General features: G+C 35.6%; 5 protein-coding genes across 8 annotated transcripts; 2 read left to right on the forward strand and 3 right to left on the reverse strand.

The window, feature by feature from the left end:
- The first annotated feature begins 2,287 nt into the window (after nucleotides 1-2,287).
- Nucleotides 2,288-3,698, forward strand: LOC133291131 (probable receptor-like protein kinase At5g20050). Its single transcript, XM_061489328.1, has one exon. It carries the CDS (start codon nucleotides 2,288-2,290, stop codon nucleotides 3,623-3,625), a length of 1,338 nt encoding a protein of 445 aa, XP_061345312.1. The 3' UTR covers nucleotides 3,626-3,698.
- A 1,613-nt stretch (nucleotides 3,699-5,311) lies between these two features.
- On the reverse strand, nucleotides 5,312-9,222 carry LOC133291083 (deSI-like protein At4g17486). Its single transcript, XM_061489265.1, has 5 exons — nucleotides 9,033-9,222; nucleotides 8,692-8,883; nucleotides 6,492-6,779; nucleotides 5,848-5,928; nucleotides 5,312-5,722 (listed from the first exon to the last, which is right to left on the reverse strand). The coding sequence occupies exons 2-5, from the start codon at nucleotides 8,852-8,854 to the stop codon at nucleotides 5,583-5,585; spliced, it is 672 nt and encodes a 223-aa protein (XP_061345249.1). The 5' UTR covers nucleotides 8,855-8,883; nucleotides 9,033-9,222; the 3' UTR covers nucleotides 5,312-5,582.
- A 1,265-nt stretch (nucleotides 9,223-10,487) lies between these two features.
- Nucleotides 10,488-11,480, reverse strand: LOC133291065 (uncharacterized). The gene has a single exon (XM_061489247.1). The coding sequence runs from the start codon at nucleotides 11,478-11,480 to the stop codon at nucleotides 10,488-10,490; it is 993 nt and encodes a 330-aa protein (XP_061345231.1).
- On the reverse strand, nucleotides 11,423-18,512 carry LOC133291056 (uncharacterized). Of its 3 annotated transcripts, XM_061489237.1 has the most exons (4): nucleotides 16,509-18,512; nucleotides 16,121-16,211; nucleotides 15,433-15,633; nucleotides 11,423-11,554 (listed from the first exon to the last, which is right to left on the reverse strand). In XM_061489237.1, the coding sequence occupies exons 1-3, from the start codon at nucleotides 18,447-18,449 to the stop codon at nucleotides 15,443-15,445; spliced, it is 2,223 nt and encodes a 740-aa protein (XP_061345221.1). In that variant the 5' UTR covers nucleotides 18,450-18,512; the 3' UTR covers nucleotides 11,423-11,554; nucleotides 15,433-15,442. The 3 variants fall into 3 exon arrangements, with proteins under 3 accessions (XP_061345221.1, XP_061345220.1, XP_061345222.1); XM_061489236.1 differs by lacking the exon at nucleotides 11,423-11,554 and having other exon boundaries at nucleotides 15,207-15,633; XM_061489238.1 differs by lacking the exon at nucleotides 11,423-11,554 and having other exon boundaries at nucleotides 15,457-15,623.
- A 273-nt stretch (nucleotides 18,513-18,785) lies between these two features.
- Nucleotides 18,786-25,526, forward strand: LOC133291123 (protein BUNDLE SHEATH DEFECTIVE 2, chloroplastic). Of its 2 annotated transcripts, none has more exons than XM_061489318.1 (4): nucleotides 18,786-19,000; nucleotides 19,084-19,232; nucleotides 24,493-24,590; nucleotides 25,410-25,526. In XM_061489318.1, exons 1-3 carry the CDS (start codon nucleotides 18,875-18,877, stop codon nucleotides 24,533-24,535), a joined length of 318 nt encoding a protein of 105 aa, XP_061345302.1. In that variant the 5' UTR covers nucleotides 18,786-18,874; the 3' UTR covers nucleotides 24,536-24,590; nucleotides 25,410-25,526. The 2 variants fall into 2 exon arrangements, with proteins under 2 accessions (XP_061345302.1, XP_061345303.1); XM_061489319.1 differs by having other exon boundaries at nucleotides 25,415-25,526.
- The last annotated feature ends 307 nt before the right edge of the window (nucleotides 25,527-25,833 follow it).

Below are 25,833 nucleotides of genomic sequence, written 5' to 3' on the forward strand. Positions count from 1 at the left end.
ATAGAATACTAGAAAACTTAATTGTTCATTGTGAGAGGATCTAGCATCATTTCCTATTGACTACTGAGTTTATGATGTGCACATTCTGTTAAAAATTGAAAGCAAACTTGAATAAGTTATGCAGAACTAGAACTTCCCGGCCTGTGTAGCACCCTGTTTTAACCAATTAATCGAGACCTTCAGATTTAAATATAAATTTTGAAAATCTAACTCAAAGAGAATCTGTTCCTGTTTACGTTTAAGTTGATAATATTATTCGAGTAAAGTATATTTTGGATCTTTAACAAAAATTACGGGATCCAATTTAATCCTTTGAAAAAAAAATCAACTCGTGATCTATCTGAAATTCAAAATAGATCCATGTTAATATTTAGTATTTTTTGAGAGACTAACGTGAGTCTTTTTTGAATATCAGAGGAATCATGATTTCGATTAACTGAGTCTATTTTAAATTTTGAAAAAATCACGAGTCATTTTTTTTCTAAGTAATTAAAACGAGTCCTGTAATTTTTTTTTAAAACCAAAAATTACTTTACTCATATTATTTTATCTTATTCATACTCAGCTCCACTATTAAACACAACTTTAGACTAAAATGGTGTACTTCAAAGAGTGGAAAACAAAGGAAAAGATTCGGAATGGAAACCATCTCTTCTTTTATTCTTCCTGAAACAGATTCTTCATTTATCAATAGGTGAACCATATGGGTGTCTATCTCAGTTACTTTTCTGCAAGAATGTCAAAAGCCCAAATCTTCAATTAATGTTTGTTAACACATATTGTAATATGTGGACTCATTCTTAAACTAGAAATGAACTAGGAATATTTTAACCGTCAACAGAATCGTATGCTTGAAGAGATGAGCTTAATTATCCCCCTCGCTAGCATCATGATTTTGACAAAACACTATAACTTAGTTGTTTGAATATGTCAAGAATACGTAAGCATTCGCTTTCTCTCTGGTCCATACTCCGTTTGAGTGATTATTGTGTAGGCTTCTTCAAAATTTATTATTCGGTGTCAATTGTCAAAGTATATTGTACGAAGCTACTGTGAATGTGATGATTAATATCACGTTTTCTTCTTATTTGTTTTCTGAGCACGACGAAATTAGGACACGTATATTAGACTTATGCAAAGTATATTAGACACGTATATTAGACACCTACATAATTTTTACGAGAGTTACTTTTATAACTCTAATACAGTCTAGTTGAGGTTATTAGGTAAATCAAATAATTAATTATGATAAACTGTTGTATAATCTACCTAGGACACGTATATTAGACTTATGCAAGTATTTTTCATAAAAGATAAATAGTGTTAATTGCCTTCATTTGTGTATATATATACACTCACAGGTGAAATAATATTTAAAAGTTTTAATGAAGTATGTTCATGTAAATGTTTAATTATTTATTCTTAAAGCAGAATGTCTTCTCGTGAAATAAACGGGCCGTTTGGTACGACGTATTTTTTAGGATTTCCAAAAAATTAAGAGTGGTAATCATATTTATTCACGTTTGCTACAAAATTTTTAAAATTTTCTCTGGAATTTGATTTTTCCGAAATTTTATTTTGTGTATGAACTTTTTGGAAAATACCATCTAAAAATAACATCCTGGGGTGGTATTCTAGGATTTCTATGATAAGAAAAAATGTAATACAATTAAACATAGTATTAAGAAAATTAACTTAATATTTCTGTAAATATTTTAGTCTACTAAACACTTTTTTATTAACCTTTTCAAAAAAATTAACTTTTTATTATATTTCTAAAAATCGTGATTCACATAACAGAGCACTTCGACATGATTAAAGTGCGATGGGATAATAAACCGCGGAGGAACTCAATTGTTGACCAAATTAAAGCTCTATTTTTCCCCATTTGTCACCATATTGGAGAACTCAATTGTTGACCAAAACAATGCCTAAATTTGACAAAAGAATTCATTGACCTCAAAAGTACAATGGATGGCACTCTTTGGTCTTTGAGACCCTATTGGGTTTCATTTTCTTGGGTGCTTCTTATTTATATAAATATTGTAAAAACTACCCAATATCTCAACATGTTAACTATTTTGAACGAGAAAAATGGTCCCCATCATTGAAATTTATTAAACATTTATATGCAAGTTACACACATTTATTTCTGCAATCAATACTCAACTAACCTACTTTGCTCTTGGCAGATTACCAAGCTGGAAGCATAAAAGAGAAGAGGATCTTTTGCTTTATGCTTACATCTTCACCTTAAAACCAAAATAAAAAATAAAATGAAGTTTTGATGGAGGACAGGAAAGTGAACACAATCGCTGTTGTGTCAGTGATCGCACTGATAATTGTCATCATCGTTGCTCGTGTATCGTTGAAACTTTCAAGCGCTTTCTTCCTCATTTGTGGTGCTGCTGTTGCTGTGATTCTTGCTGTCTTTTCTTGTGTACTCATCAGGCAACGTTACAATCGCAGAAGGAGGTTATTGGAGTCACAGTACAAATCTGAAGGTCGAGAGCTTCGAATAGAGTACAGTTTCTTAAGGAAAGTTGCTGGTGTTCCAACCAAGTTTCGATACAAGGAGCTTGAGGAAGCAACGGATGGTTTTCAAGCACTGGTAGGAAAAGGGTCCTCTGCTTCAGTTTTCAAAGGCATTCTCAATGATGGAACTTCAGTTGCTGTGAAAACAATTGATGGAGAGGAACGAGGAGAGAAGGAGTTCAGATCAGAAGTTGCAGCCATTGCTAGTGTGCAACATGTTAACCTTGTGAGGCTATTTGGCTATTGTAATGCTCCTACAGCACCTAGGTACCTTGTTTATGAGTATATTCCAAATGGGTCTTTGGATTGTTGGATTTTTCCTTCAAAGGAAACTCAAACACGTCGTGGTGGGTGCTTGCCTTGGAACTTGAGGTATAGAGTTGCCATTGATGTTGCCAAGGCACTTGCTTACCTTCACCATGATTGCAGATCAACAATTTTGCACCTTGATGTGAAGCCAGAGAATATACTCCTAGATGAGAATTATAAAGCGCTTGTTTCAGATTTTGGTCTCTCAAAGCTTGTTGGCAAGGATGTGAGCCAAGTTATGACAAATATAAGGGGAACAAGAGGGTACTTAGCCCCTGAATGGATCTTGGAGAGAGGGGTTTCAGAGAAAACTGACATCTATAGTTATGGGATGGTTCTGTTGGAAATAATTGGAGGGACAAGGAATGTGTCAAGGGTACAAGATCCTAAGGACAAGTCCAAGAAAAAATGGCAGTTTTTCCCAAAGATTGTGAATGAGAAAGTGAGACAAGGAAAGTTCATGGAAATTGTGGATCATAGACTAGTGGAACGTGGGGGTATTGATGAGAGTGAGGTGAGTAGATTGGTATATGTTGCTTTGTGGTGCATACAAGAGAGACCAAGATTGAGGCCTAGCATGGTTGAAGTGGTTGATATGCTTGAAGGGCGTGGGATGGTGGATGAGCCACCTGGTACTAGAATGATTCTTGTTGATTTATTATCTGCAGATGAAGACCCTGAAGATCATAATAATCTTGCAAGGTTATTGACCTCTATGTCGAGCCATGAGGGTCGTACATCTATCTATTCCATGGGAACCACTATTTTATCTCCCAGATAGCACTATGCTTTTGGGGATCAAAGGTCTTAAGGCAGTTGATTCTGTTTTAGGGTCTTCTCTTCTTATTTTTGGTTCAGATTACTTAGTTTCTTCAATTGTATAAATTGGAACTTGGTTTCAAAACTTTCAGTAAGGAAATTATATATACAGTTGATTTTTTATTTTTATTTTTTTTTCACTACTGCATATTTTTAACATTCCCTGCTACTATGGAATGCCATGTTCATAACTTAAGTCAGTCATGGCTTTTCTGTATATGATTTACAGGTTCCATTTGACTAAATCTTTTGCAGACGTTGTCTTAAATTTTTTACACAAACCAGTCTTTTTCTTGCAAAAATAATGAGTGAAATCTATAGAACCAGTAAAAATAATACGAGTAATATCAATAGAACCAGACTTTTCTTGCAAAGATAAATCGAGAAAAATTAATAAAAAAATGGGGTGTGGTTTTCTTGTTCATTCATTCCAAATTACTAACCGTTCACTTGGAATTTCAAAAGTGAATTTTCGTATTTAAATTTGCTTGGAATAATATTGATTTAATTCTTTAACAATTATCTTACGTATCTTCTTTGAAGATTTGTAAATTTTGCCTCTTTTGATGAATTTGCACATCATTTCAAGATATTTTTTCAAAAAGAAAATTCTGTAACCGATGTGTTTCTAATAACTTTTTTAATCATAATATGGTTATTATTAAATATCTAGACATTTTAAGTTGTCTAACTTCAATAATGATTTCACAATTTATGATTAGATGATAATGTGGAAACTTTTTTATTGATTATACATTAAAAGATAAATTTAACTTGTTTATAATAAAGACAAATGTAAGCAACACATTCATTAATACTTTCTTACGAATTACTAATCAAAACTCATTTGACGAATGAGTGTTGGCTTGGGAACACAGCAATCATGGTTTCGTGCAAGAGAATAGAGAAAATTATTTCACAACCACTAACTTTATGCTTTCAGGTTTCTTCCTAAAGATAAATTTAATTTGTTTATGATAGGGAAAGAAAAACATAAGGGAAAGAAATTTTCTGGTTGGGGAAGTATGTATTTGTGGACAGCTCAGAAATATCAAACAATATATCTATAGGATCTATTAATCTCATAAATAGTGAGATTCACTATTTGTAAAAAAAAAAAACAAAAAAAATAATAATATGAACTTCACTACTTTATCTCTGTTGCATGAGATAAACATGAGATAATTATTTCCGTATATCTATTTATGCTCAAAACGAAACCCACATTAATATATTTCTTCAACTGTTGCTGGAAACACTGCCAAATCAAGAAAATCGAATCTTGATAAGAAGGATCCAATGCTTGTGCAATATCTGATGACATGCATCATCTAGTTTCAGCTCTCGCTAGGATAGGATCGGAATAAGTTGCATAATTTCACACCAAACAATACGTACTAAAAAAACAAACCATGAAAACACAATGTAAATATTTCCAATCAGAAAATCCCAGCAGATAGCTACATGTTTCAAAAAGCACCTAATGATAGTTATTCAAGAAAAAGAAAAAGAAAACATAAATTCAAGAAAGAACATAACTTTTCTGACCCAATTGTGCTTGCAGAGGTCAGTTCTTTTTGTTACTGTTGTGCTGGAAAATAGCAGCTTCGTCAAAACAATTTAAAGCACTCATATTTGAACTTGAAAGATTTTTCACATAAATTCCTCAAACAAACTGGCTTATCTGCTAAGAAAAGATTTTATAACTCAAGACAGTTTCCACACGTGGATGTAATTTACAATTTTACATGACAAATGACTTAAGAGTCCTAATAATTACATGACAAAAAGGGTACAACAAACATGGAAGATTGAGAAAATTTTGGGAAATAAAGAATCCTTGCAAATCAATTGGACAAATATTCATGCGAAGACAGCCTGTATTATCCAAGGGTTGTCTCACCTCAAACAAATCATGTTCATTTTGCTTGGGTCTCTTTAACGAAAGTAACTTCCTCAGTTCCAGATGATGGTGACAGAAGGTGTTTTTCTTGTTCATCATCTATTTCTGTTGACCCACGGGGTGTGGCACTCGAAAGAGATTCGACAAATTCATCATCTACATAACAGTCACCAAAAAAGGCAGCACAGAAGGTTACACAGATCAACAAGATGAAAATTAGTATGCATCAGGATACATGTTGGATTGGAAAAAAAAAATAAGGAACAAGAAAATATACACACCTGAGCATTCATGGTATTCGGGTAGCTGTTTAACACCTGTTACTTGAAGACTTTCAGGAAGTAGACAGCTGCATAAAGCACCTGGAATTTTGACCAAAAGGTTGAACTTAGGACTATGCACATTGTGTTTCAATAACAATTATGCCTGTGCAGTCTGCAGGAATAGGGAGGATATAACATAAAAAGTACAGAACAGAAATAGAAGAGAGAAATCAATACATTCGATTAGTACCATCACCCAAAAATGATGTTCTCGCATGATGAAATTACAAATGATTTTATTCACCCAAAAACAACTGAAGTTTGATATCATCGTTAGATTCTATGTTCAACAACTGAATCAAACTCAATTCAAATATCATGTAATTACAAACAATAAAATTTTTATTTTTGTGATACAAAATAGAGACTAAAACTTAATATTTCTAAAGATTTTTCTTTTGTTATCTATTTCAAGTAAGTTTTCAGGAAAGTTTGTGCTATAATGACCCTAAACTTCATAAAACCAATATGTTGGGTAGACAGAAGATTGATGTTAGATGTGTCTCTCACTTGCTAAAGAGATGAAGACAAAGCTGAATGCAAACAGATACATAAAGCTGCGAAAAATAAGCTTATAAGAGAATTTCCTTTTACAGTCTTACCTAGCTTAGCAAGCCGATTCACCCAACCTGGGATATGTTTTCTAGTCAATCTATATGAGACGTCATCTGTAAAATGATTGCAGTTCTTAGATATAAGGTGATAGGTATCCCCATGATACTCAGCAGCCATGTTTTCAATAAATGTTCGGAACTCAGAAGCATTCATATTTATTTGGCCCAAAGTGATGGAACATCTATATATGAATCCAGGGCACTTCTTTGGCTCCACTTCAAAAACTCCACTAGCTGCGAAGTCATGGGCACCAAATCCATACTCCTTACCATGCACTATTTGGGAATAAAAGAAACAAACAAAGAAATAAAGACAAAAAGCTTCACCAGATTAGCAATAGCACAAGAATCAAAACAATAGTAACAACAACAGAGAACACATCAGAATAAATCACAAAGGTAAGAAAATCTTTCTGGAGTGATAGCATCGACAGAACAATCCTGACAAAACATTAGTCATTGCTTCCAAAAAAATAGTACAAAAACTGACATGCTTATTCAGAAGAACTCAAAAGCCCTAAAAAATAGTATATCAAATGGATAAAATTTAGTAAGTTTAAATATTTTCATTCTCGTTTTTATATCTTTTATTGAACACAGGTTCTCAAACAACCAGGCAAACCAATTTAGACACATGAAACCTCGCATTGACACACACTACACATAACTTCTAAAAGGATGGCTTTTGGAGAACCCCCAAGGTATCAAATATATAATAATGATTTTGATGATAACAAGTTGTTTATGTTGCAATGGAAGATACATGCATGTCATCTTACACTTGACATTAAGACTGTAGCGTTTATTGTGATGTAATGCTAGTAACCAGAAGGTCACAGGTTCGAGTCTAGAAAACAATCTGTTTGCAAAAATGTAAGAGTAAGGTTACGTACAATCGACCTTCACCCCTATCCTTGCAAAGTTAGGAAGCCTTGTGCACCGGAGTCTGTACTTTTCCCTTTAATGCTCGCAACCAACATAACTATGTTAAGTATTAGATAGGTAATACTTAAATCCTTTAGTAAATGGTATAGAATACACTTTGGAATACTTGGAGCTAGCTTGTCTTAGGCACAATAAAGTGGATTGGGACAGCTAAGTATGAAGAAGATTGCAAATTATAGATGCCAAACCAGAAAGCAAGGAGTTTCACACTTCGGGAAATCTTTTAAGTGGACTGTGAAAAGAGCTGTTGAATGGGATTCTCAGCATTAAATGAGCTCCAACAGACCGGAGACTTTCTGAATGTACAAAAAGCACCACCCACAAGCATTAGATCAAAGAAATTGATCAGCATTCAATAGATTTTTTTTTAAGTTTATAACTTGTTACTCAAACCGAAATAACTTTTGAGCCATTGCTGGGCAAATACTGTATTGGTAGTGTTCTGTATTCTGAGCCATTTAGGCATTATTTGTCTTTCTTATTCCAGACATCGTGATCTGGGTTATGATTGTGACTGTTGGAGTGTGAAACACTCGGGAATCTTGAGCCTAGGGTTCTGCTTTTTGCATAGAGAAAAGAGTTCCCTTTCGGGTTCTTGGAGCAAAAAAAAAAAAAATGGGAACATTCTATAAGGTGGAATAGGACTTGGACTGTTGCAAGTTGCTGGTTTGTGGTAACCTTGACTGATTATGATGTAAAAATTCACAAGTTTACTTGGAAGGAGGATGCAGGACTATAAATCACAATGTTGCCTTCCCATCTCCAAACTATTATATTGCCTCACTCAAGTGGTTTACCCTTAGTACATGCAATGCCTTCTTGATTTAGTTTACATACTTGCTGTTCATTACATTGGCATGTTAGTTTTTCCCTCTTTATACAGTTTGCTCTCTGATTTATAAGTTTAATCAGAGTTACAAACTAGTAAGTTATTGTGTTCTTGTTTGGAATCAACCATTATTATTCAGTAAACAAGGGTTATACTTATATCTCCCCACTTACGGAGAAAAAAGTTGCACTCACTCTAAAAGAAAACATATTTAAAGACGCAGTACATGTCAAATTTTGAATTAGGAGCATCCTCAAAAAAAAAAAAAAAAAAAAAAAAATGGAAAAAGATAAGTAAATTGAAATAACAAACAAAAATAGCTCTACACAGATCACGCACAAGCAAAAAAAACTAGTTCAAAATATTGAAGCAACGAAAGAGAGAGAGACAGAGAGAGAGAATATACGGTAGAACCTTCAATGCCGGAGTGAAAGATCCCAAATCCAAACCAACGCATGTAATTATTGACAGGGGTAAGATCGTAGACATTCAAGACCACAAGGGTTTTGGTGTTATCGTCGTCGTCGTCGTCGCATTGAGAGGTCAAATTGGAGTTAGAGGAGTTCTCCGTTCCCATTTTCCACCAATGAAATATCTATATAGATTCTGGAACAAACAGGGTAACCTTACAAATCAAATCACCAAAAGAGGAAAGTAATCACGACACGGAGGAAGAGATGCACTTGTCACACAGACACAGATAGATATATACAGACAGGAACCTTAAACAAACTAAACAATTAAACTAACAAGACCTTAGACTTCGAGATTGAGAAAGATGCTGTTTACTTCCAATAAAAAGTCAGATTTGGTTCACCGCTATTGTTGCCACAACGTTGGATTTGAAATCCACCTCGCTACCTCCCTATTTTTATTTTTTTTTATTATTCGGTAAGATTAAGATACTACTTCTTCCTTCCTGTCCTGAACCTCTGAGTATTTAAAATAATAATCTGATTGAAATATTGAACTGAGTTTTGCTTGACAGGTGGTCAAACTTTAGTCCATATGGAAAAATACAGTTGTACATTTCTTTCTTTGAATTTGTAAATTTAACTGTAATTTCGGACTCTCTGGTGCTTTTTCCATTCTTTTAGGAACAAATGAAAACTTTATCATGAATTTTTGAATTTATTCAATTCCTTGCTTTTCTGTTCCTTTTGCCATGAATTCTCGACTTTCGATGATCAGTACAAAATTTAGGAAAGTGGATCTTATTATTATGTTAAAATTTTACATAATCTGGTTTCATAAAAAATTTATGACTATTTCTCTCTTCATAAATATTAAATAAATGGGGTTCAATTATTATTAATAAAAAAAAGATAAATACAAAATTTTTAAGTCATGCAAAATTGTTATATCTCCAAAATTTAGTATGAAATAAAAATGGTCTCCCTTACCAAAAAAAATAAAAGAAATAAAAATTGTCCTTTGTCAAGTAGGTATTGTCACTAGGTTGTTAAACATTAAAAACATACAAACATGACCAATTTATTTTACGCCCAAAAATATTCAACATAAATTTTAGTTTCATTATAAATCTTTTGAAAACAAACATTATCTTCTGAATTCTCGGAAAACTGAACACTCATATTATATTACTTCCTAAAATTGAAAAATAATAATAATTAATTCAACTGTATTTATTCTACGCACATTTTTATGATTAGTATCACCTGAATTTCACTTTTATCTATTTTAATAAAGGAACACCCCGCGCTAATTAAACAAGCCAGGTTCCACATTACACCTCAAATCGTTTGTTTTTTTTCAAATTTGTTTCCTTGCATGTAGATGTAGTAAAAAGCAAGGCGAGCCAATAATGAAAAGAACCGACACAACAACTGTAAATTTTATTTCACAAACTCAATTGTTCAGAATCCTCGAGAAATTGCAGCAAGATGGGAGGAAGGGTAAAAATGTTAAATATACAGGATTATGGGATCCTCAACGAATAACAATTTTCCCATTCCTAGACAATCAGCAATGTAAACCCAGAACAGATCCCCACTCAACATAGCATATTCGAAGATCCAAGCCGAAAACTCCTTTGTTCCACCTGTTACCTGTAAGAAACAGAAATAATGATTAATGACAAACATCTATTCATCACCATCTAAAAAGGCAGCACAAAGAGGAGGGATCAGAGAGAACAACTACTTTGGAACATTGACAATAATTCAAATCGTCACATTTGATTTTCCAGGTCATGGCTGATTGTCAGGTGTTGTCCGTCTCCGAACACGGTGCCTTCTATTATTATCAGACCCTTCATCTGAAGATTCATTTGCATTATCTCTAGAAGCAGATGCAGATTCCTCCTCATAGCCTTCACCCCAAAGTCTACTTGATCTCCTTATTCGCATTTGGAGTCTAGTTCCTGTGGTAGCCCCCCTAGACACAGAAGCAGGTTGAAGTATGAGGAAAAATACAGCTAGCAAACCACCATCATCTATGGGAGGAATGCCATCATCAACCCTACTTTCCCCAAAGGAAGTTTGAAGTGTGCTAAGTAGGTCACCGAGATCCCTCTGTCGCTCCAACCTCCTCCAGTTACGCTGACGCTCTGGGTCCACTGCAGATGGACGCTCAAGTGGATGTTCAAGCCTTGCATGCTTTCTGAGATCTGTATATGTGCCACTGAAGTTGCAAGTCTCACAAGAACAGCTCCTTGATTTTTCATTCATGAAATGACGAGCAGCATCCACTACTTTCCACTCTTTTATTTGCCCTCTACACAGAGGGCATAATAGCTTTTCTTTTGCTTCATCCTCACAGGATAAGGGTTGAGTTGTCACAAGTCCCTCACTTCTTTCTTCTTGCATATCAATGGTATTTGCTTCGGTACTTTGGACATGAGATGAGTTAGTGCTTGAAATTTGACTTTCTTCTTGAGGAATTGTTGGTGAGGTTTCTGTAAATGACTTGCAGAACTGATCAAGACAGTTTGAGTGGCGATAGCTAGTGTTGCACATGTAAGGGCGGCATCCCTTCTCATGGGATGAACATATGAGGAGAACTGCATTGTGAGGGTGTTCCATGCAGACCGGACACCTAGCATCTTCCCATTCTTTGACATTTTCCTCGGACTCTAAAGTAGTTTTAGGAGCAGATCTTCTAACACGACTAGAGCTGCTTGGATAAGGTGATGTTCTGCTACTATCATGTGACAAGGACCTATCTCTTCTCTCCTTCGGCATTTTGGATTTTCAATGTTTTTAAAATAAACTAAATTCTCCACCACCCAGGGGAACAATTGATTGAACTGATATAGCTACAAACAGATAGCATCAACATGAGAAATTGAATGAAAGTTTTGGTAAAGCTGATGTCAAAAACATTGCACCTACGTTGCAAAAGTAGATAGGTAATAAGATGTCCAAGTGCAAAACACCAGAACGTAAAAGACATTTACCACCACAAGCATAATAATTCGAAATGAACAAACTTCATTTCAAAAGCTTAATGTAAATCTTATAAGCAGGAATAGTTATTATTAAGATAACTCTAGGAGAGGGCTTAGTTCATGAAAAATATACAGTAGCTTCAAAATATATGCACTAGATGTTAGGTTCAAATGTATCATAGCATTGTGAATGATTTCATAGCAAACAATATCCTTCCAATTATTGTAATCTTTTATGTTATAACCACAGAAATTAGCATTTCCAAGAAAGGTTAATTGCAGGAGTAATTATAAAAGGTTAACTTGTTCTATTGGGACAAACAATATAATTCCACCCTAAAATGCAGGGTGAAGGCTTGTGAATGATTTCATAGAAAACAATATCCTTCCAATTATTATAATCTTTTATGTCATAACCACAGAAACTAGCATTTCCAAGAAAGGTTAATTGCAGGAGTAATTATAAAAGGTTAACTTGTTCTATTGGGACAAAACAATATAATTCCACCCTAAAAATGCTTAGAAAACATATTAAACCCAGTCATTTAATATCAGTTTTCTCCTTCCTTCATATTTCTCCATTATCCACCTTGCAATCAGCATGATTGTCATGTTGCTGAAATCTTGTAATGCATCAGCACCACAATCCCACATTTCCATTCACCAAATACCGAACAACCTTTCAGGAACTTCATTGAATAATTAAAATACGAGATATTAATTCCATGCATTTACTCGCTTGAGTTTTTATTTCTTTGGCAGCTAAATATAAGCAGGACCCCATCCCTGCCTTCAAAAGAAGAAGAAGAAATGGGACGCAAACATGATTGTATTGGACAAAAATTAAAAATAAAAGCCACTGATAACTACTGATAGCTGTCTAGTATCTGTCAATTCAATTATGTTCTACAATGTAAGGACGCTAATAAAAGCCACAAAGACACTGTATCCAGGATACAAAATGCATAATTAACTATATTCAACATGAATTGCAAATTTCTCTTCCATGACACAGTTGACTTTAACCGAGAAGGCAATCGACTACTTGTTAGTTTGAAATGATATTAGAGAAATATAAAACATTAATGTAACACACTTTAAGCTCAAATTGTTCTTTACATGGTATCAGAAGTGATGTAAGTGCCTCATTCTAATAATTAAATATTGTTAGCTAAGATAGATTGTGACTAATGCATCGTCCATCTTTCAAGCACAGTGGACTTTCGTGTGAGGGACATGTTAGAGAAATATAAAGTATGAAAGAGCATATTAGAAAAATATAAAACCATTAATATAACATAGTCGCTTAAATTTTTTGGTTGAAATAGTTCTTTACAAATGATTAAAGGGAAACATCTTTGAATTTGATCTCCAAACAAAGTAAATCATGAGATGAGCTTAATACTGCATATAAGACGATGCCTGTGTCTTAGAAGCATTTAAATTCTGAGTTCTCACATGAAAACAACATCAACAGCGCTAGGAGCAGCAGAACAATCCAACTCAAGGAACAGTTTAAAAACACCAAAACAGAAACCTCGAAAGCCTTTCACTTGCGCCATAGCTGTGCTCAGACAACAGCGTAAAACAAAAATACGTAAAAGAAAGAAGAAGAAAAAAAATTCCATTTGGAGCAGACCCTATAAAACCAGTTAAGAATATACAAATCAGAACCCACTTGCCAATCGAAGAAATGAAATAGATACCCCAATAAAAAAACCTAAAAAAGATTAGAGCTTGGGTGAATGAGACCGGAGAGGCAATTGAATACGTAAGAAAAATTAGGGATTCAATTAATTACCGGAAAGAAAAGGGAATCTTTGGGATTCAACAAGATCCAGGTTGATTGATGCGATTCAGTTCCTCTGGGGTGTACATGACTTTAGGTCGAAGAGCAGAAGGAGCTTCTGCTGCTCCTCCAGCTGAAGAGAGAAACGAGAAAATTAAGAAGAAAAAGAAAGAACGAAAAAGAAGGGAAATTGCGGTTAATATAACGGGGGATAATCGTGTGTTATAATTGTATGCACGTTTACCGGATAAAGAAAATAGGATACGATAACTTATCATATTTTACTTTTATCTCTTGTTTGGTGAGTTATATAATTAGCTTATCCTATTGTTTCATTTTATTCTATCCAATACATGATTTCTTATCCTATGAGAGAAGCTGAGTTATGATTCAACATGATAAGATACCAATATTGGATATTTAATATATCCCCACGCTACCGTATATATTCTCATGCTATTCAATATATTTGTATTTATTGTATTATATTTTATTTTTCTTTCTTCTTTCTCCTTCTATATAATCTCATTAGATTACTAATAAGATGCTCGTTAAACATAGGACATGATATATACTTATCAATCTTATATTATATCCTATCTTTATTAGTCTCGTATCATATCGTACTCTTATCACATCATGTTCACCGAACGAGCCCAGTCCTATTGTACAGACTACAGACAGAGGCGTAAGTGGTGACGTGGAAATTAGCGATTCGGAATTTTTATTACTTTTGAAATTCGTACTGGTCGGCGCCGTTTTTGTTCTGTTTTGAAGACAACTTGACTCTCTAACCGCCTTGGAGCGTGCATCTACGCTCTCTTCTCCATGTCGCTATCTTTCTTTTTAATTTTTTTAATATTTCAATCAGTTAATTGCAATTAATTCGATTTGCGAAAAATTCTGAAATTAAGATTTTAAACTCCTCCCAAAGACGATACTGAAAAAAATTGAATATATATTCTGATCCTACCTACTTAATTCTATGAGTAGGTGGCATTATTTTATAAGTTTTATATTGTTACGTTATATGACCTAATTCTATTTTTCTTCACACAACAAAAAAGAGAGAAAAAAAAACAAAAAAAAGAACACGTGAACCATACCACTTTGATATATGTGTAAAAATATAAAATTGAACCATGCAATATAACAAATATAAAATCCTTATTTTATTTTTATTTTCAAGACAAGATATTTTTATATTGTGAAATTTCGAATTGTTTATAAAATTAATGAACGTTTAATTTTTTATTTAACAAAAATTGAAAAGTGTGCGAAAACTTTTATTCATATAAGTATTGCTCGTTAAATAATTATAATTTATATTACAAAATGATCTCATTTATTTCGATTGAAAGAAATTAAATCAGGACAGTATGCTTAACGTGGGCTTGCAACGGTATCCAACTTTGTTACTATTAAATTCAAATAATAATTTGAAGTATTAATCCTGATGAGCGACGATGAACTGATTGGAACATATACAGTGGGGACAAACCAGCCTAATTTTCTGCACAACAAAACAAGTGGAGCACTTCAAGTCGGGTAGGTCGATGTTAATTGTTAAGGCCAAGGATGCGCCTAAAAGTTTAGAATAATGCTAATCACACAAGTGTGCGTCACCACACAGCAACTGTGTGTGTCCACAATTGTGCATAATAAAAATTATTTCTTTGTACCAAAAAAATAATAATTTATTTCTCACCCCCTTGATGAAAATTGCATTGAGAGGAATTTCAGGTTTGAATCCTTATTATTACTGTTATTGTATGTGCTATCTTTTCCAAATTATAGGAAGAGTCAATACAAAGAAGACAACACTGGGAATCATAAACTCATTTGCATTAAAGGCCAATTATGCAAATATACCTGCTGCTGGTTCTGGATCCAAGGCAGATATAACATAATCAAAGCTAGGAATTTGAAGATAACTGATTTTCTGGGTAACTCTTACCTTGAATTAATTAAAATTGTCGATAAATAAGCTCAGATACACACGAGGATAAGGCGTCTTTCACTTGCAAGTTATTGGAGTCCATATGAAGGGCATCTTCATATAGCCTTTTAGCCTGCTGCAGTAACTTCACCTTCTCTTTACTACTACCTGGCCTTAAGCGAGATCTCTGCTGTAATGCCGCACCCCATCTGAACAAAGCTGCAATTCATCATGTTAAAATCAAGTTAAACATAACAGTAAGAGTTTGGGAACGCTCCCACCATAAAAAGGATATGTGGAAAAAAAAAAAAAAAAAACAGTGAGATGCTGTAGAAGAACAATTTGATATCCGGGAGATAATATTTTCTATTCAAAAATTCTAATAGCATGATGCCATCAAACATAGCTAAATTGCAACTTATATGAAGTTAGATTGTGTGAGTGTCTCAGGCTATGATGCATGTGTAAGTTATAAAGACCTAAATCCCTATCCTTAATGCAGTTCTTCATACACAGACATTTTTTTTTTTTTGGTAGATAAGACATTTTTTATACAATTATTTTGAGCCAGGAATGTGCTTTATGACTTTAAATTCCAACAGTCCATACAAGGCGATATACTTTACAGAGAATTTGTAAGCATAATATTCTCTAGTTGCACTTATATGTGAAAATTATAAATGAATCAGGAATGCAAACATATTACCGTCTGGTGCATAAACATTGCCTTTCAACAGCATGGCATCAAACTTGTCAATTGCAGCCAAGAATACTCTTTCAGCCTCAAAAGCTGCACCCTGTGATATTTGAATAGAACTCATACTTTAATACAGAAACAGAATATAAAACAAAATTCAGCACAACCAACTGGCAGAAGAATTTATGTCAAGCAAATACCAAAGTCACATAAGCTTTAATCTCAGATTAAACAAATTTCTAACCGATTTCTAGAATCAAAGCTGATTACGATATACAGGTCAGTGTGGCTAAACATAAATGAAAGAAACATGTAATCTAATGAGCAATGACACAGCCTAACAACTTGATTGAAGAACTGAAACAAGTAATTTAATGATGTCAAGAATAAAGCATACCGGACCAATATCTGCTATCAATTGCCCACGGAAAGAGAGAGCAAGGCCCCAATTATATAGGGCTCTCACATCATTTGCATCAATTGACAACGCTAGCCTATACTTTCTGCCCGCCTCTACTAGAAGCTCTTCACACTCTTCACATACATCAATAAGCAATGGTGCAACTTCTTCTTTACTATTGATTTTTTTCAGCAGTCCTTTCAATATTCTACTATGTTTTCCAGATGATGGCTGGATGCTCCCTGAAAGAAGAGTTCTCAGTTCACGACTAATCTTCAACTTTAATTCTCCATGAAGAAGATAAGTGTTTCCTAACTGGCCTACAGCCAACAAACTCATAGGCTTCAAGTCCACAGCTTTTGATAGTAAGTTCGCGGACCTGTATAACATGATTTCAGCTTGTTCTCCATCATGCCTACCCTTTAGAAACTCTCTTGATTGTTTTAGAAGGTCTGTTGCTTCAGCAAGATACCTATCAAACATCATATCATCTGAAATCTTTGCAGATGAAGAGGTATTGAATTCATTCTCACGTGCAGACAAGTCATTGGCAGGATGACGATGGTCATTATAATTTACCCCATCTTCTTTATACTGAGACCTATCAGACCCAGTATCACTCTTTTCACGAGAAGACCTGAAAGTTTCATGACCTGGATTGAGTGACTGCTCGCGCACAAATGATGACTCACTTTCCATTTGTTTCATTCTGACTTTAAAGCTTTCAGAATCAAGCAGATTGTCTCGGGATTCCCACATGTCGGTTATGCTGGTGGAATCCATCTTCAAAGAAAAGCTGTGATTATTTGTGAACCTCAATCCTTTGTTCTGGTAACTATACTCTTTTTCTTCAGGGATTCTGGTAGTGCTTCTGCCAATGTCCCCTAAGCCAAAATTTTCTTTCTCAGGAGTAGTTTTTATTCTTCCATTTCTGTCCATGTCCAAAACAGAGTTAGTGGATGAGTCTTGAGAAGAATCCAACTTATCATATGCTTTATGATCATCAACCCAATTTAAAGCCCTATCTTCAACAGGAGGCACGTTACTATTTCCTCTAGATTGATTTAATGCTTTCTCCATTCCCTCTTGCTTAACATTTTCTCTGACTTTGGTGGAATTGGAGCTAAGCAAAGTTTCTCCAAACAAACTGCCAATAGATTTTAACATCTGGTTCCCAGCTTCTCCAACTTGTTTCTTTCTTCTAGCATTCTTATGGTTCTCAACCATAACGCCATTAGAATTTTCCTCATCGTCGATTAAAGCCTTGACAATGCTCCTAGCATTCAAAGCTGATAATTTTATCTTATCTGTGACTTCAACATAACCATAAAAATCATCCACCTGAATCCTATTATTCCTGATAGCACTTTGTACCTCACTCTTCAAGTTATTCACTACAAGATCAAGCTCATCAAAGAATTCCACCAAACTCCTCAATTTCGCACAAGAAAGCTTCAAATTCTCCTCCTTTTCTTTCCTCTTACTTCCACTCACTCTCACATCACCGAAGGTCCCATTCCGGAAAAACCCTACAGTGAAACCAACGGCGAAAACCAACACAGAAGCAGGAAGAACAAGGATAGAAGAAACCTTAACCCTAGAAATCGCCATCGCACAAACCAGGCCCAATAGGAACACGAAAATGTTCTTCCTGTCATCGATTCCAACAGAAACGAGAAAATTGCGCAACAAATCGGACTCAGCAGGCCCTTCTGAGCCACCAAGATCGTCCCAACCTCCATAAATAGTTGAGGTAGAAGCACACGACGCTCTCAACGAAGAAAACGACAACCTGAGGGTTTTGGAGCCGAAGGTCCATATTGTGCTGGAACTGTGAAGAAAGTTGCAAGCAAGTGACGGTACATGGAAAAGAACAAGTGAAGACGATGACTGAGGGTGAAGAATATTAATGGGATTTTTCGCAATTCCGAATTTCATTTCATCGAAGACACTTTCTTCTTCTTCTTCTTCTACACCTCTGCTACGACATCAGATTCAAACCGATGAAGTTGAAATTCGACAATAATGAAACGACATGTCGTAGATGAGTGTCAAATTTACTTGAAAAAGGATAATCGGAAATCATCCGTACAAAATGGTTCTCTGTTTATAAAAGTCTCAATACAACAAATAACAAATTAATAAATAATAATAATATTTACAACCAACTTTCAATGAACCGCACCACGAAACACAAGTCGTTTATGTCAACAGGGTTCTTATTTATAGTTCAACGAGGAAAACAGTAAAAAGCTGTCTTATTTTGCGACCTCATTGTACGAGACGTAGTTTGGGTGGTGTTGGGCCTGCGGATAACTTGTTTGATAAATTGGGTGTGAGAAGAAGCATAGATAGTGGAAGACATGAATCAAGGACCATTGCGAACCTTGGTTACAGGAGCTGCAGTTATCTTGGGTGGAGTAGTTACTTTGAACTTGGCTTCTACTGCTACCCTCAAAGCGCTTAACTTTGCGTCTGAGTTGAAAAGGGTAAAGATAAGCTAAACTGTATGACTTTATCCTATTCTTTTGAAAATTCACTTAATGGGACACGTTGTGGGTTTTGTATGTAGAAAAAAATTGCGTTGCCGTGTAGGGCTTGTAGAGGGAAGGGGTTCTATATATGCAAACTGTGCAATGGGAACGTCACCATAGCTTGGTCACCAATGTACGACCCTATTGCAATTAACCCCTGCGTTTGTCCTACGTGCGAAGGAAACAGGTTAGTTTCATTTGCTTTCACTCTGTTAAAAATTAAATTCCTGGAAATACTTTCGATCTTCATTACTTTACCTCTCAAATGAGGTGAATTTATACAGGTAATATTTTAACAACCTTAACACAAATTAAGGAAACTACTTCTAAAACAGCTATCAGCCTAACAGTAAATACAAACTAAATTACAAACTACTTCTATTCAAATCAAATTAGCTATTGTTCCTATCTCTAAGCAACAATAATTCAAATTTAAATCTCTATCTTCAACACTCCCCCTCAAGTTGGTGCATGGATATTCATCATGCCCAACTTGTCAATCAACTTTTCAAATACTTTCACAGACACACCCTTTGTTAAGACATCTGCAAGCTGGTCTTCGGATCGAACAAATGGAATCTGAATCACTTGATTATCTAACTTTTCTTTAATGAAATGCCTATCCACTTCAACATGTTTAGTTCTATCATGCTGGACCGGATTGTGTGCAATTTCCACAGCAGCCTTGTTATCACAAAAAAGCTTCATTGGCTGATCATATGTGATTCCTAAGTCTGAAAGTATGCTTCTGATCCAAAGTAATTCACAAATGCCATATGACATACCTCTGAACTCTGCTTCTGCACTAGATCTTGCTACTACCTTCTGTTTCTTGCTCCTCCAAGTGACTAAATTTCCTTCTACAAATGTAAAGTATCCAGAGGTTGACTGTCTGGTAGTTTTATCTCCAGCCCAATCAGAGTCTGTGTATCCTTCTATACATGCTTTTTTATTTTTTGAGAATAGGATACCTTTTCCTGGTGATCCTTTGAGGTATCTGAGGATTCGATATATTGCCTTCATATGTTCTTCACTAGGAGAGTGCATGAACCTGCTTACAACACTCACAGAATAAGCAATGTCAGGTCTTGTGTGTGATAAATATATTAGCTTTCCTACTAATCTCTGATATCTGCTTTTATCTGTTTCCACTTGATCAGGATATATTCCAAGTGAATGATTCATCTCTATTGGAGTATCACTTGGCTTGCAAGCCATCATCCTAGTTTCGGATAGGATGTCTAGGATATATTTTCTCTGACACAAAAATATTCCTTGTTTAGACCTTGCAATTTCTATTCCCAGGAAGTATTTTAGTTGGCCTAGACTCTTCATTTCAAACTCAGCAGCAAGTTTCTTTTCCAATAATTTCATTTCTTCTACATCATCTCCTGTTAGCACCATATCATCTACATAGACAATGAGTATGGCTATTTTACCTTCATTCTGTTTGATAAACAGTGTATGATCCGAATTGCTCTGTCTATAGCCAAACTTCTTCATTGCTAGTGAGAACCTTCCAAACCATGCTCTTGGTGATTGTTTCAGACCATACAAAGCTTTATTTAACTTGCAAACTGTATTTTCCTCTGACCTTACTCCTGGTGGAATCTCCATGTACACTTCTTCTTCTAAATCACCGTTTAGGAAGGCATTCTTCACATCGAACTGCTTTAATGGCCAATCTCTGTTGGCTGCCACAGACATTATAATCCGGATCGTGTTGAGTTTGGCCACTGGAGCAAATGTATCTTGGTAGTCTATTCCATACTTCTGAGTATATCCCTTTGCCACAAGTCTTGCTTTATATCTGTCAATGCTTCCGTCTGCTTTTAACTTTACTGAGTATATCCATTTGCATCCAACTGTTTTTTTTCCTTTTGGCAAGGTGGTTAGGCTCCAAGTTTTATTACTTTGAAGTGCTTCCATTTCAATGTTCATAGCTGCCTTCCATTTTGGATTTTCCATTGCTTCCTGCACACTGTTAGGAATAGCTACAGTAGATAATTGATCAACCATTAATGCATATGGTTCAGATAGCCTATGAGAGGACACATAACTACTAATGGGGTATTTCACTGTGACATTCGGATCTGGTTCATAATTTTTCTTGGGTATACCTTTGGTTTGTCTTTCTGACCTTCTAATTTGTATAGTAGGATCTGAATTATTTAAAGTAGGGGCAGAATTATTTAAAATAGGAGCAGGAGCAGAATTTACCTCAGTAATGTTTTCTGTTTGAGCTTCAGGATTGTCCATAGCAAGAGGTTCCGTTATGAGAGGTAGACATGGTGTTTCTTCTGGTGAAGAATGTTGAGAAGGAATAGTATGTGTGAGGTTATGAACCGTGATAGGAGAAGTTAATGCAGGGGTTATAGGAACAGACAAGCAAATTTCTTCTTCTCTAATATGTTGAATCTCCCCCTGAGAAGAAGAATGAGTGGCTCCCCCTGAATAAAAAGCTTCAGATTCTAGAAAAGAGACTTCAAGAGTTACATGCATTTTTTTTGATTTTGGATCAAAACAACGATATCCTTTTTGGAGGTCAGAATATCCTACAAAGATGCATTTTATAGCACAAGGTTCAAGTTTATTTCGGAGAGGTTTGGGTACATGAACATAAACAGTGCAACCAAATACTCTAGGTTCTAAATTCATGACATGAGGGATAGAAAAATAGGATTCCAATTTCTGTTGAGGGGTAAGAAAATTGAGTGCACTGGACGGGGTACGGTTGATGAGATAGGCAGCTGAGAGAACGGCCTCTCCCCAATAAGAAGAAGGGACATTCATTCCAAATAATGAAGCCCTTACCACCTCTAATAATTGTCGGTTTTTTCTCTCAGCTAATCCATTCTGCTGAGGTGTATAAGTGCATGAGGTTTGGTGTTTTATTCCTTTAGAGAGCAAAAAATCATAAAAGAGTTTATTTTTGTATTCAAGGCCATTATCTGATTGGAAAATCTGGATAGAACTGTTAAATTGAGTGTGAACCATACTATGAAAGTGCTGAAAAACAGAGAAGACTTCAGATTTATTTTTGAGTAAGGAAATCCAAACCATTCGAGTACATTCATCGATAAAGGATACATAATAATAAGAGTGAGAGAAGGAAGGAACCTTAGCAGGTCCCCAAACATCAGAATGAATGACTTGAAAAGGGATACAACTCTTATTTGAACTGGAATAAAAAGGAATTCGATGGCTTTTAGCCATTTCACAAATAGAACACTTAAATTCAGAGGGAAGACATCTAGAAAATAAATGGGGAGATAATTTCCTAAGGAAAGTAAAGGAGAGGTGTCCTAGTCTCTTATGCCAAAGCCAAACTTCAGAATGAGGAGAGTCAGTGGTGGAAGCTTGATGAGTTGAGGGAGTGTCATGAGGAGGCAGGTCTAAGAAATAAAGGTTGCCATGTCTAACACCATAGCCAAGAATCTCCTGTGTCTGGACGTCCTGAAAAACACAAAAATTGGGCCAAAAAATCACAGTGCAGTTAAGTTGTGAGGTAAGTTGACTGACAGATTAACAGATTGAAATCCAAAGATGGAACCACAAGAACAGAGTGAAGTGTGAGAGTTTTGGTCAGAGTAATAGTGCCCTGACCCGTGATGGAGGCAGAACTACCATTAGCAGTAGTTATGGTTGATTTACTACAAGAAGAACAATGTGTCAACGCAGAGGCATCACGAATCATATGATCTGACGCCCCAGTATCAATTATCCATGAGCAATTCCTAGAAGTGGCAGATAAAGCAATAGTCTTACCTAATATACCTTCATACACAACATGAGCCTGAGGAGAAGCAGAGGGTGTACCTTCGGAAGAAGACTGAAGAGCTTTGGAGATTACCTTTCGTCGAGGTCTCTTTGTGAAGTCCCACCAATCTGGATATCCTATGATTTCATAACATCGAGTCTTGGAATGGCCTGAATCACCACAGTGGGAGCACACCAACGTTTTCCCAGAAGGAATATCTTTTCGAAACTTGGAAGGAGGATTCGCAGAAGGGGAACGAGAGACATGAGAGACCAGAGCAGAATTAGATACCAAAGCCGAGGATTCTGATGAAGGATTAGGACGACCCATTGTGATTCGTTGTTGGTGCTCACGGCGAAGAAATGCATAAGTGCTTTCAAGATCCAATTTTGGATCTTTACGAAGAATCTCACCTCGTACCTGGTCGAAGGTAGAGTCTAACCCACTGAGAAATATGTAGACCCGTAGACGAGCCATCGAGGAGTGCATATGAACCACATCAGTCACGGTGGTTGCTGGAGAAGACATTCGGTGGTCAATTTCTTGGAAAATAGACAGTAGTTCATTGTAATATGTGGAAAGAGGGCGACCATGCTGCTTTGTTGAGAAGGATCGTTGATGGAGTTCAAAGAGACAGGTTTCATCTGACCCATCATAGAAGGTGCGAAGTGCGGCATCCCAGATGTCTTTGGCTGATTCAAGGCGGATGAACCGCTGCATCAAGGGAGGGGTCATGGATTCAATAAGCCAGCTTTTTACTTTCTGGTTTTCAGTGACCCAGGTAGCATAGGTGGGGTCAGCTATGGGTGGTTTTGGTGTTGTACCAGTGATGTAGCCAGATTTATTCCTAGCTCCAATTCGCATGTCCATTAACTGGGACCAAAGAGGATAGTTTGAGTCATCGAGGATGACAGTGATGGGAAACGAAGAAGAATCTTGTTGAATGATAATGTTTTGGGATGGGGCAGAGGTGGAAGAATCGGTGGGTGAAAGAAGGTTCTCTGTGTTCTCCATGGAAAATTAGGGATTGTAGATAAGGAAGGGGATTTTCGAGAATAGAATGTTGATTTCGGGTAGGAGAACGGGTAATATTAAATTAAACGGGTAAAAAAAAATTGAAACTGTGGGAAGGAATTTTTAAGGAAAGGAGAAGAAGAAAAAAAAATTATGATGGGACCTTGATTTCCTGGATCAAAACACAACTGATACCATGTTAAAAATTAAATTCCTGGAAATACTTTCGATCTTCATTACTTTACCTCTCAAATGAGGTGAATTTATACAGGTAATATTTTAACAACCTTAACACAAATTAAGGAAACTACTTCTAAAACAGCTATCAGCCTAACAGTAAATACAAACTAAATTACAAACTACTTCTATTCAAATCAAATTAGCTATTGTTCCTATCTCTAAGCAACAATAATTCAAATTTAAATCTCTATCTTCAACACACTCTTCTTCATGTTATGCCTAGTTTAACATTCGATGTGAATTTCAAGTACTGAGGTATGCTTGCTGAGAAAATAAGGCAAGGAAGACCATTTTGGTTATTGGGGTTGTCTTAAAGTTGAGTTCCAAGGAAATTACTCCTAGTTCCCTTGAATTTATTCTCTTCAGGTTAACTTCAAGCATTATGACTTTTTGAATAATTCTAGTTTACTAATGCTTACTCATGGTTTTGCAGGGTTCAACGCTGTTTGAACTGTCTGGGAAAAGGCTATGATTGATCCGTTCAGAGATAAATACTGCTGCATTTCTTATGTTCCTTTTGAATATGATTGTGTAAGTGGCTTGCTTAAGTGTATTTTAGTTGTGCATCCGAGAGCTTGCACATCTTTGTCATTTTTTCTTCTAATTAAATTGCCTCCCTATCACTGAATAAGAGCTAAGCAATAGTTCTGTCATTATAAATCTCGGCTTGCCGAATCCATGGAGGAGCATGTTAACCTTTTTTATTTGGCTAGTGCAGCAATGTCAATCACCTATAGCGAATGAACCGTGGTCCTTTTGGTGATGTTGATAGACTTTAAACCTACTCTGCCTATTGACGTGGCTAACTTTCATCACAGTAAATTGGTCTCATATTCTTTATGTTTTGTGTTTGTCCCGACCGTATTGGTCCCACGGACTGTGAAACTGATGTGTAAGACTAATTCTTCTTTTGCTGCCTATGCTTCTTTACGTGGCGATGGAACTGTATGTCAACTTCACTACGGAGCTAAAACTGAATTTCTGTTCATATTATGAAATGTGTGTGGGCAATAAATCAGTAATAGATTGTTTTTTTCCTAATGAGTAGTAAAGCAAACAGTTATGATCTCTGTATGATTGTGTCCAGTCAATTCGTTTCACCAGTAGGTCCTTGAAAGGACTACTTCTTATATCAGGAATTGTCGTGATAACTATCCATGCTTCTTCCATTTAATTCCTAATTTTTTTGAGTGATAAATGTGGTGTTTTCTAGAGAAACCCCCCCTAATAATTGCAGCATATTTCAGCATTTCCTGAGCCATGTTATGCAGCTGTGCATTTTGAGTGTCCTGAGAATTATTTTGGATGACACCAACTTACATCTGTCTTAATTCTTTTGACCTGTCTCAGATCAGCCGAGGAGGGAGCTGCTGCTGTTAATACTCGTACTTCCAGTGGTTTCCACCTTATTTTTCCTCCTTATTACTTTTATGTCTAAAATTGAGAACGTGTGTCTGCTTATGTACCCCATCTTTATTAGATCTTGGTTTTAGCATTTTGAGAGTTTTACCAACATGGTACTGACTTCTGAGAAAACTAAAGTAACAGAATTAAAAAGGACCCAACAAAGAATGAGTCATACAATGGGGCAGTTTGCTTTGAATAGCCAATATGTGGTATTTATTTCGGGGAATGTTATTTGGACAAGAAGTTGCAGTCAAAAGGCTTTTGAAGTTCAGGACAGGGATTATTTCAGTTCAAAACTGAGGTGCAATTAATTTCTAAGCTTCAGAGCAGAAATCTTGACAAGCTTGTACACCAGGAACAAGAGTAC

This window comes from Gastrolobium bilobum, unplaced genomic scaffold, assembly GCF_033153095.1.
Source record: "Gastrolobium bilobum isolate Gb01-03AN ecotype WA unplaced genomic scaffold, APGP_CSIRO_Gbil_v1 utg829, whole genome shotgun sequence".
Classification (NCBI taxonomy): domain Eukaryota; kingdom Viridiplantae; phylum Streptophyta; class Magnoliopsida; order Fabales; family Fabaceae; genus Gastrolobium; species Gastrolobium bilobum.